Source organism: Rhopalosiphum maidis, chromosome 1 (assembly GCF_003676215.2).
Source record: "Rhopalosiphum maidis isolate BTI-1 chromosome 1, ASM367621v3, whole genome shotgun sequence".
In the NCBI taxonomy this organism is placed as follows: domain Eukaryota; kingdom Metazoa; phylum Arthropoda; class Insecta; order Hemiptera; family Aphididae; genus Rhopalosiphum; species Rhopalosiphum maidis.
Genome location: NC_040877.1, coordinates 40,085,597 through 40,098,047, shown reverse-complemented (window position 1 = coordinate 40,098,047; position 12,451 = coordinate 40,085,597). Strand labels below are relative to the sequence as shown.

Sequence of the window (12,451 nt, the reverse complement as noted above, 5' to 3'; positions counted from 1 at the left end):
TGTTTACTGTATGCAAATCATAATAATATGTTTATGCATTATTAAATTACATTCTAATGAGTATTAACGTTATGTTAATAATAATGATAAAGAAATAATAATAAACTATATGGTCGTATGGAACATATTTATTATTGTTTGTGTAGTACTGCAGTAAGGAGGGAAATGAAGGGACTCATTAACAGTAAGATTTTAAGAGGACACAACACTCGCATGTATTGTCTCCATCTCACAAGTGCGTAACATTGTAAATTTACGCTCAGCATGTCACGTTTAGCTACGTTAGTTTAAACTTTAAAAATTAGAGTTAATTGGCCTAATATAAAATTATTGAAATTTGATAGTACGAACATTATCTGTGTTGGTTTAATACGGTTATTTTACGATTCTTCAGCTTTTAAGTGAGTTATGAGCATTTTTAATTTACGCTATGTTATATACGCATAACTTGCTAAAAAATTAAATTATTGTAAAAACAAACATACAAACACAGATAATTTTCTTACCATCAAGTTGTATAATAGGTCGATTCACTCTAATTTTTAAACTAACGGAGCTACAGAGCTAAACATGATCTGCTGAGCGTAAATTTGCTATGTTGCACACTTGTAAGACAGAAACAACACAAGCGGGTGTGACGCCCTCTTAAAGAAATTTAGTTGGTTATGTACTATTAAGTAATATGATATTATTATTGAAGTCAGGAGTAATAAAAGAATAAGATGATTTTATTTTATCAGCCGGAGAGTTAAGAATGGACAACAACGTGTGTTTTTTTCGAAATATGGTGGTTTGACTGATTAATTTTATGGCTCTTAAGTTTTTAGAATAGCTTTGTATATTGAATATACTTTATAATTAGAAATTTAATCACTTCTACAAGAGGCTTAAGTAAAATTTCTATAAAAAAGTATAAAAATATTTTAAAATTATACCATACAAAGAGAATATTTATGTAATTATTTTATGAAAACATTAAATGTCTAATGTCTACATTTATTACGTTTTGAATAAAAACAAAATCGATTTTTTTTTTTTAAATGTTTTAGCATCGCGTTTTAACGCTTTATTAATTTTTCATAGTTATTAAAAAAAATACTAAGAATCACCTTCATTTTTACCTCCTAAAATATCAACTACAGAATACAGATCAAACTTATAGATCAAATTTCCTACCATAAGCCACAGTTAAAGTTTATGTTAGAAGCAAATTGTCTGCTGTAATTTGTGTTGAACGATATAAAAAATATTTAAAAACAATTCATCCATCGTTCTAGTAAGAATCTTAAATACATATAATAGACATTTATATTTTAAATATATAATCAAGGTTGTGTTTTTATAATGACTTGTATTAGCAGAAATAGTTTTCATAATTTCTGACTATAGTGTTTTCTAATATTTAAAACCTACTTTATGTATATTGTTTTAATTATGTATCAAAAATAGGAGAGCCACAGTTATATAAATTCAAAGACTGCCAAAGATGCAATTTAAAACAGACTATTTTAGCAAATTCTTTTTAGTTTTTTACATTGAAAAATGATAAACAAAATAAATTTATTAAAGACGTTGGTAAAAATATATGGGCTAAAAACTGAAGTGTCAACTAATCCTCCAATGATAAGACGATACTAAACAGCACACCACATTGTTTATTATTGTAATTATGCTTATGGGTAATAAGTAAGAATTATAGACTTAAGTTGTATCTCACTTAGATAAGATATCAGGAAACAAATTATTCAGAACATTTGTCATTTAATCAGTTGAAATAAAGACATTTTATTAAAAAAAAATTTAACAGCTTTATTAGATTTTAATTTTTCTAATATCAAATAAAATCATGAATTACAGATTTAATTATTTCATTAAGATATAATATAAAAACGAATTAGCAATTTCTGTTTCTTAACTAAAGTATTTTCACAAGCCTAGAGTAGGTTAGGTTAGGCATATATTCTAAATTCTTATCTATAATAATTATGTAATGTACTTATTATTTTTATTATTAATATTATCAAATAATAAGGAGCTAAATACAAAATTATTCTGTGTGATAGTGAGTGCTTAAAAGTGAAATAATTGTTATTGTAATTAAATTTATAACATAAGCCTAATGACAACAATAGCTTTCTATAAACAATTTTATCCCACAAGCTGACTAAGCCTTTAACAAACAAGGTCATTGATTAAATTAAAATAACATTTAATTTTAACCATTTGGTATGACTCCATAAAAATGTTTGTCTTAACTGTACATTTATCTAGTAATTTACAGTATAAAAAAATCATAGTTAATTGGATAAGTATATATAATAATACAATTTGTATAGGATTTTATTTACTATTGAATAAAATAAACAAATTAATTGATTTACAAATAAAAGTTTCTAACAATATTAACGCATATCAAATTGTAAAATTATTTTATTTATAAAAATATGTACAACGTACAAATACATGCATAAGCGGAAATTTTGTGAAATTACTGGGAGGGGGGGGCTAAAAAATATATCCTCATTACACCTATATAATACTAAGACCTGTACTTTAAACTTCTGGGGGGGGAGTTAGTCCCCTCAAGCCCTTCCCCTCGATTACCACCTATGAAGTATGAATACGTACTAAATTGAATTTACATTGATTTTGAAGGTTGCTTTTGAGATTTCTTAATACAAAATCTTCGATTATGTCTTTTCAGAGTCAAATTTTTGAAGGATATCAATAACATAATTTAATACATTTAATATTTAAACCTGCTAATAAAAGGTAATTGAGATAAAGTGCCAATACATTACAATGTAAAGATATAAATTATATTCGATCTGGGGACCTGTTTAGGTTAACGTAGGACCATGTGTCCTTAAAATAAATACAGAGCTGTCTAAGAATAAAAGGTTTTGAAATTATGATTTACAAATTTTCATCCATTATTTGATTTTATGTTTGTCTAATTAAAAATATTTTAAACGTTATTAAATTTTGTTTGGATTTAATTTATAAAATATTTTGATTTTTATCACGTATCATATACATATGAAACTTTTTTAAATTTTTATTTAAGAAATTCATCAATCTGTACATTCGTTCAATAAGCCGAAAAAATAGATAATTTTAATTGACAAGCATGTGACTTGAGTGAAGAGACCATCCAGCGACGGCACTCCGGCAGAGAATACGCACGCATACGAGTAAAGTTGTATAGTATGTAAGAACAATTTATTATTTACTTAATTCGTGATCCATTAACGTTATTCTAATTATTTATTTAAGTACTTTAATATTGCAGTTAAAGCACTCATCGTTGTTCAACAGGTAATACGGTTTTGATTCGTTTTTTTCTATGGCAAATAAAGTATAAATAGATACATCAAACATGGATTAAATATGATATATTTTTAGTTATCACTTGAAACTAGGTAGGCATTTAACTTTTCAGTCTGTATGTATTATAATTTATCTCATTAAACTATTTTTTTAATATTATTATTTTTAATTATTTTTATAAACTGACGATAACCCACCTATATAACATTGTACTCTGTCACTATATATATTTTACTTAAAATATAATTACATTAATCACATAATTTATGTCGATAATGTTTTCTAACCTATTATATTGTAAAATAAATAATTTATGTTCATTATACATTAAAGTTTAATTGAACTAAATATTCATATTGTATTTGTATTTTATTTTTTTTTTAATATACCACAAAATACAAGTATATCTAACCAAATAATAGTTGAATTAATAAATTATTACGTTCTATTAAAATTATAAATTTATAAATTTATACCTATATTTATTACAATAAATTAGAAATCAGTGACATTACGACCGATAAACGAAAATCCACAATATTTTAAAATATCAACAATTAATTATTACACATTTTGTAGGTTTTAAAATTACGTATTCATATATGATTATTATGCATACAGGAATTTTCGACTAATTTCATGTCAGTAAATATAGTTGAATAGCTGGTGTCTCGTGTCTTTCAATTAGGTTATTAAGTAAATAACCTACTAACCGTTTTAATAAGTTACCTAACAATAAAGTATAACTACCTTTATGAAATAGATAAATACGCTTAGACACGTATAATAAAATATTAATCACAAACATGCTATGAACAAATCAACAGAATAAAAATACTAAAAACATATTTACTGGACTGTTTAATGTTAATCCGTACATTTGCACATTCTCAGCACCATTCGACGTCGGAAACACCCATCACAATTATTATGAACCATAATTTAATTATCTATTCGAAAACTGCAATGAAACATTTTGACTGAACTGTCCATTTTTTGAAACACCGACAAAGGCGACAATGAACTATAATATTAAAACTATATATTTGAAAACTCTACCGACATATTATGACTGAACCCCAATATTATTATATACCTACCGCCGTTTAAAAAGCGTATCAAATTCACGATTATAAAATATCGACATTGAACGTCGAAAATGTTAACATTTTATGGTGGCATGGCGGTGTAATAGCCCTTTGGTATTTATTCGAGCGATTAGTCTTTCCCAGTTAAGTTCCGATATCTCGCCGACATAGTCTGCCACTGGTGTAGTGACAAAAAAAAAAAACCTAGTGGTTCATGATGGTTAGTGCTTGTACAGTTGTACTGTCTCAAGTATTCCAACGAAATTTGGTTTTACTGATGCTATTTTTTTATAAACTGAATATAATATTATACTATACGTGACACGTCTGTTATACAAATACCTATATTTTTTTATAATAATGTTTTTTAAAAAGCATTTTTTAACAAAATAAACTGTATAAAACTTATCAGGCTATAACATACTGGGATGGTAGGTACCCAACGGCCGACGTTTCAATCCCCCCAACCCTAATTTAATTATTTATATTTTTGTCCTGTATTTTTTATTTTGAAATCTAGCATCCCTATATTAGTAGTTACTAATTACAGTAATATTTTCTTGGCAAGTCTTTAAATTAATATGGATAGTTATACACCTTAACTGTTGGGTACTTACAAGTTACAAAGACACAAAGTAGGTATATAAGTTATATCAGGTATATATTATATTTAGTTAATACCTACTACCAAATACCAAAGTATTCGAATAAAAGTGACTTTTTTTATAATTTTAATACTATTCCAAATAAATTAAAAAAATTATATTCGAATACCTAATATGAATATATTTTTTTAGTATTATTATTATTTTATATTTAAATACTTAATTAGGGAAAAATGTATTTTTATTAATAATTTATAATCCAGGCTAGTGTTCACTACAAACATAAAATATAGTAAAAGTACGAAAAACCCAATAAATGCTGATAGTGATTTGTTATTGCCAGTGTACATAATATTCTACTTATCAATAGTTGGGGAAAATTTTTAGCAAATAAAAATTATTAAAAATAGTACCCATATTAAATATGAAATATTCCAAAATGTATTCTAAATATATCTTTTGAAAATTATTCGAATATTGTACCTATTCTGAAAACCTTATTAACCGTTTATTCGAATATGTAGATGTTTTGATTACAAAATATAATTATTCTTTACAACATTGGTCTTTAACCGGTGGGTCACGATTCATTTTTGGGTCACAATGAGTCTTCTTTTTAAAATTATATCAGGTAAAAAGTAATTTTTTAATTATTAAACTTAGAAAATTAATAAATAAAAATATCTACTAAAATGTAATTTTTATTTATTCAGTTTTATTAGTACTACTGCAAAGCATTAAGCAATTTCAGCTTATTTACATAGCTTACGTGGGTCGCGAAAAATGTAGACCTAAAAAATTAGGTCATGAGTCCAAAAAGGTTGAAGACAATTGCTTTACAGGACTGTCTATGACCTATAACTTATACCTATTGACTATTATTGTTTTCTGAATAATAACTTAAAAACAATTTTTTTTTATCACAGTTAAAAAATATTTTTAAGTTTTATTTTAATTTTAAATGGATCTAATATAAATAAAATATTATTTAAAATGACCATGCATATTAATTAACTATATGACACAATTTAAAGCCTTTATTTTCAATGTAAATACTAAATAGTAATAAACTCTAATACTTAATATGATAACAAGTATTACCTAGCTACATTTTTTATATGGTCCATCCTGTTTAGTCTCTACAATTTACTTAACAGCAAACAGATTTACAGATCACCTATTGATTAACATGTTTTTTTATTGACAAAAAACTAGCCTATAGAATAAATGACAACTTTTTTGTCTTATTTAATATATAACATTTTAGTACTAAAATAATTTTTTGTTGTATTATTCCTAATCTATCTATTAAAACAAAATTATTTTTCTGATAAATTTAATATTAGAATAAACTATCAAAAAATAAAAATATCTAGGGTTGTAAGTAGGTTATTTTAGGAACGCAAATTTTTGTATTTCCTTAGGTAAACCAAACACATAATTATTTTATTTGTTATCATAATTTTAACTATAAATAAGCCATAATAAATACAACACTAATATATTCAAGACACTGTTAAATTTATAAATATGTAACTAATAATCTTCAAATAATACAATTTTTAGCCAAATTAAAAAGCAACACTTTTAAAACTTATTTTCAAAATAATGACAATATTTTAATTAGTTTAATTATATTTATCAAATATTAGGCTTTTATGAGTTATTATACTGATAGAATTCAACATTTTTATGTTTATTATACTTTAAAATGAATTATTTTAACTTATTAACATGATATAATACATTATTAATTGCATTATTTCACTTAAAAATACCCTTTTTCACATCATTTTTTTTTACGCTATTCTCATATTACCTCAAAATCCAAGCCTTACTTTAAAGATTAAAGATTTGTATTAATCAATTTTAATTGATCTATAATTACGAGTATACAATGTACAACATAGATATTATTTGTGTAGTACAATAAGTGCTGTATAATGATTAAGAAAACAAATTAAATAGTAATGTTTTGTCAAGTCATTTATTTTACATTATTAGCGTAAATTCATACATTATTTTATTATAATGTAAAATGTACAAAATATGTATAAAACATTTTGGAAGGTAACAATAATTATATGGGTTCACACAAGTTTCACAATAATATAATATCAAACAAATAATTGTATATGGCTTATCTTCTACATGTACAAACTATACCATGTATAAAATGAAAAATCTATTCAAGTTGTAAAAATTAATGAATAAATAAAATATTAATATAATATAAAATAAAATAACTATGGATTGATAACATAATATCAATCCCAGAAAATAACAGTACACAATAATATCAAATTATTAACATAATAAGTCATGAACATAATAAATCAACTTATGGAAACTACATTAGTAAAATACGTTTAAAAAAATCATTACACATAGGTAACATGTAAATATAAAAAAAAGTTATACATTTTCATCATGTAAAATAATCATTTTATTTTCACAAGAAGAGGAACTATCGTCATCTTGTTCTAAAATTATGTTATTCATATTATGATGTTTAGGCGCTATATTATCCATTTCATCATCTACTTCGGAATCTTGTTTTAAACCAACTACAACGCTATTACCTTCCTGTAGAAAATAATTAATTAACTACTTAACAATATTATAATAGTATTATATACACAATATTAGTAAAAACAAAATATTGCTTATTCTCATTGAATTGCTATTTATTATTCATACCATCATTTTTTGTTTCAAGTGAGTTCTAACATGTTTTTGTAAGTGGTCACTACGCATAAATCGTTTAGGGCATTCATTACACTGAAACCTCTTCTCTCCTGTATGCGTTCTATTATGTCTCTATAATATACAAACATTTTAATTAAAATTAAATATTTATAAATTTAAAGTATAATTTTGTACCTGAAGTTCGTCGGATCGAGTAAATCGTTTACCACAGTGTTGCCAGTTGCAAATAAAAGGTCGTTCACCTGTATGCCATCTAAGATGAGCCCGTAAATGAGATGTTTTTCCATACATTTTATTACACCCTGGCACATGGCAAATATGTACTCTCTTACCAGCACCATTACTATAAAAAAAATAACTATTATGAGCACTACTAAGGAATAGGAATATATTTTCTTTTGAAAATAATAATAATAATTTAAATACCGTTTTTCACCATCGCAGCAATTAGGGCATGTACAAGCTACTCTTCTTGTTCGCGGCTTTTCCTCACCTGGAGAATCATATTCTGTTACTGCAGTCCCATCCTGAAACATTGTCCCAGCAATTGGAATAATTTGCCATTTTTGATCCATGTTTTCTATTTGTTGCCCAGATGCTATAAAAACAATTCACAGTTAAATAATTTATTTAATTCATAATATTTGAAAATCATACTAGCATTGATGACTTGTATATTTTGTAGACCTGGTGGTATGGTTTGAGTAGCATTAGATGTGCTTTGTCCTCCGAGAGAAGTAATAATTTGTACAGTTCCAATCCCTGGTATATTCACAGTTTGTGGTTGATTTGTGTTTTGAGTAGTTGCTGGTAACTATTGGGATATATTAGATTATATTATTGTATTTAAATTTAAATAGATAAGTTTTTAAAAACACTAATTTAAAATATATGATCAGTAAATGTATTTACAATAAGCATATTATGTAAGTAGGTAATCAGCAGCAACATGGAAAGACAAATTAAAAATAACACAGCAATAAGACTATTGATGAGATTTTGAATATAATATATGTTTTTAAGCTGGATTCAACATTTTTTTTTTTTTTTTTTTTACTGAATATATAGAAGACTATGCCTACTGTTACTATTACTTTTTAATTGGATAATATTTTAGAAATCAACAATTTAAAAACATATATGATTCAATGTTTTTTTAAGCATCAGAAATATAGTATATAGTTTTTTTTTATAGTAATTAAAAATTGTACCTGAACAACATTATTTCCTCTAATAGTAACGCCATTATTGTTTTGTAAAAACTGAGGAAGGTTGTTTGTTGGTATTACTGTTAATTGTTGAGGATTATCTAAATAAAGTATAATCAAAAAAGAAATTAATATTTTACTAGAGAAATAATTTAATTAAATAATTAAATTGTTATCATCCTTACTTCCAAGAGTTAATTGTTGAGGAATTAGTTGTAAAGTTTGACCAGACTGGGTTTGAATTGTCACAGGTTGTGGTTGTGGGCTATTTTCATTGCTACTCGAAGATGAATTTGGAGATGAATTTGTCTAAACGAAATATTTGATGTTAAACAAAATATTTTAATGCTAAATACTAATTGATGGGTAATATTGACTTACATGCATGACACTTGGTGAAGTAGCTGGAGTTGTTGCATTTTGGTACTGATTATTTGCATTGGATGTATTTACTAACTGTATTTGTTGGCCATTACCAATTGGTGATGTTAATTGCACAGTCTGTATCTGACCATTACTGTTCACTATTTGTGCCATTTGAGGTGACTGAGTCATTTGAGCCAACTGTGGGATTTGCATCAATTGACCTTGATTGCCCTGTATGATATTGGGTAAAGATGAAGCAAAAGATTGTATAGGAAGATGCACCGTTTGATATAAAGTCTGGCCATTAGACGATATAGGCACTTGAACAGGTATAGTTTGCTGAACAGATGGCAACTGTACTACTTGTGGCATGTTAGATTGGCGTACAGAAATGTTTTGCCCTATAATATTAATTTTAAATTATATGTTGCATTTATAAACATTAAATTTTTTTATAAACCTGATTGGAGCTGTATCGTTTGCAATGGTCGAACTATCTGTCCTGTTGGTGTGAATATGGTAGGTGCCCCTTGGCCATTATTAGAATTTGTAGGAATAAACAGTGCTTCTTGTCCATCAACTGTTATTGTTTGATTATTTTGCTGTTATGAAACAATAATAAAAATAATAAGACAAGTTAGAAAAAACTTACAACATAGAATTTTTAAAACTGCTATTTACTTGAATAAATTGACCAGGTAATCCCTGAACTGAAAATATTGGTTGAATTGTTGTGCCATTTGATGTTATGGTTTTGATACCTTGATTTTGTTGGTTCTGAGTCAATTGTTGTACTTGCTGCATAGGCAATAAATTCTGCAAATTGGCTAAAGTAATAATTTGAGGCTGGCCATTGTGCATTTGTACTATGGTCGGTTGTTGGTCTTGTTGTTGTTGTTGTTGTTGTTGTTGTTGTTGTTGTTGTTGCTGCTGCTGTTGCTGTTGCTGCTGCTGCTATAACATGAATATATATTTAACTTATATATAATATATTATTACATTAATTTGAACTTAAATATATATATAAAGTATCACTTTAAGACTTGAGAGTTTCACAACATACATAAAATGAAGAGAAAGTAGTCTTGGACATCTATCATATACATGATGGTATATAATATAATATGCATTATTACACACTAATTTAGATATGTTTAAAATTACATGGATAGGTACTAGTTTTTTAATTGGTAGACGATTTTTATGCAGAAGTCAACAAATCATGGTTTAAATTATGAGTATATGGTGGACTAAAGATTCATGCCAATGTAATGTAACATTGCCATGTTTATTGTTTATACTTAATTGCTATTGTTTATTCATATCCCAATTATATTAAATACACTATCTGAACTATGCATTTTATTTAATTTATTTAACTGGTCTATTTGGAATACTTGGATGTATAACAATCAATTTGTCAAGCGATGTTGACAAAAACAAGATAAATTGCATTGATTTTAAAAAATTTCAGAAAATATTTAGGCATGAAGATGATTGACCATCACATGAGATATTCAGAATAAACTGAAGTTAATAAGTGCAAAAAATAATATTATGATAGTATGGTTTAGTCTATGTTTGGGTTTTTGAGTAGCTATTCAATCCTACAGTCTTGTCCCATCAGCTATTCTGATCTAAAATCCCATTTTACATGATGTTCACCACCGGGATAAGTATGGGGAGTGATAGAACTTCGCTTGGCTCTTGGTGGGGGATGCACGCGGTGTGTACGACGTTGAGAACGCTTTTCGTTACATCCTTAAATATCGCCCCCTCCGCCCATTTTCCCGACCCCGCGGCACGTCCGCGTCGTCGAAGAATGACTCCTCCCCCCCATTAATGTCACGCATAAACACGCACACACACACACACGCGCGAACGAATACGATCTGCTATGACTACCAATGACCCAGGGAATTGGCGCGTTTTCACTCGAAAAAAATATTTCCCAGTAAAGCTCGTAGTCAATTCGAAAAAAAAGCGACGGTGGTCGTGACGTCCTACTAACCACCGTCTATCACTTTTCTCCTCTCTCGTCAACATTGAGTCGTATGTGACGACAGGCGCTTACCTTCACGTCTTTATCGTCTTCGGTTTCGCTCATCGACTCTTTAATTTCGTCGTCCTGATGATCGTCCGCCTCCATCGCGACGAGAGAAGCCGCCGCCGTTGGTTTGGTTTAACGCGAACCGTTCGATTTGCCTCGAACGCGAATAACGTGAAGGAAAAATATGAAAATATATATTATATCCCGTTACCTACTGTAAATAATTTCCAACGGCGGCGACGAGTCGACTAAAATGTGTACAGCACATCGCGATAGGTGATCACTTTAAAATATAATGCAAAATATGTCGTAGTCGTCACTCACTAGTACAACGCGAACACGGTGTAAACAAAATATTATACCCGCGACGATGAGACGCGTACGCAATATAAAAATAATTTCCGATACTAATTAAATGCAATAACAAAAAAAAAAAAAAAACTAATAACAACAACAACAACAAGAAAATAATGCGTGAACGTTATGAGGCGGTGTCGAAAAGCGGAGCCAGATATTACGGACCAAGCCCAAATGTACCCGATTGGCAGTAGGCCTCGCTCGCCCTACCCTACCGCCCGGGACTAGCACACACAAAAGGCGGCCGCTACGATAATAGAATGTTACGGTATTTATTGTGCACAAGCCAAAGTGTAAAAAAAGTCGCCAAATGTCCCGCAAAAATTCTCAAATTATTTTTTTATTCGCTATGCATACGTTGTCATGCCACGACCGTGAATGTTGAACGTACCGGCGTAAGTGGATTTTACATCATAAAACCATCGAGACACGAGAAAATCAAAAATTTCGAGCGTCCCATAAGTACGACTGCATTTTGAAAAATGAGTTGGTAAGCCTGTACGACAAACGCACACGACGTCTAGTCACGAGCGACTAGCAAAACTGTGCTCGCTGGCCCAGCCGTCCCATAGACATTGGTTCCCAATTCAGCGCTCAGATTGTTATTATTTTTATAAAGAGCTATATTTTATCATACGATTTATGAAAAAAATAGTTTACAAGTATATGAATTCCACCATCGCGGTGTAGAAATGTAGAATAAAAATGCGCGACACCCGCATATTATAAAACGTTCGG

General features: G+C 28.2%; 1 protein-coding gene across 2 annotated transcripts; it reads right to left on the bottom strand.

Annotated features, from left to right (window-relative positions):
• Positions 1-7,278: 7,278 nt before the first annotated feature.
• LOC113560800 (transcription factor Sp4-like) lies at positions 7,279-11,800 on the bottom strand. 2 transcript variants are annotated; one of them, XM_026966882.1, is made up of 11 exons: positions 11,381-11,800; positions 9,988-10,260; positions 9,767-9,908; positions 9,322-9,707; positions 9,126-9,249; positions 8,944-9,041; positions 8,390-8,546; positions 8,159-8,330; positions 7,907-8,075; positions 7,724-7,843; positions 7,279-7,609 (listed from the first exon to the last, which is right to left on the bottom strand). In XM_026966882.1, exons 1-11 carry the CDS (start codon positions 11,453-11,455, stop codon positions 7,439-7,441), a joined length of 1,887 nt encoding a protein of 628 aa, XP_026822683.1. In that variant the 5' UTR covers positions 11,456-11,800; the 3' UTR covers positions 7,279-7,438. The 2 variants fall into 2 exon arrangements, with proteins under 2 accessions (XP_026822683.1, XP_026822684.1); XM_026966883.1 differs by having other exon boundaries at positions 7,439-7,609; positions 9,988-10,257.
• Positions 11,801-12,451: the final 651 nt, after the last annotated feature.

Bases quoted from the DNA above. Each gene is read 5' to 3' on its own strand.
- LOC113560800 (XM_026966882.1), bottom strand. From the start codon at position 11,455: ATGGAGGCGGACGATCATCAGGACGACGAAATTAAAGAGTCGATGAGC. The intron at 10,261-11,380 runs GTAAGCGCCTGT...TTCATGTTATAG, and splicing joins AAGACGATAAAGACGTGAAG to CAGCAGCAGCAACAGCAACA. The intron at 7,610-7,723 runs GTATGAATAATA...TATTTTCTACAG, and splicing joins ACTTGAAACAAAAAATGATG to GAAGGTAATAGCGTTGTAGT.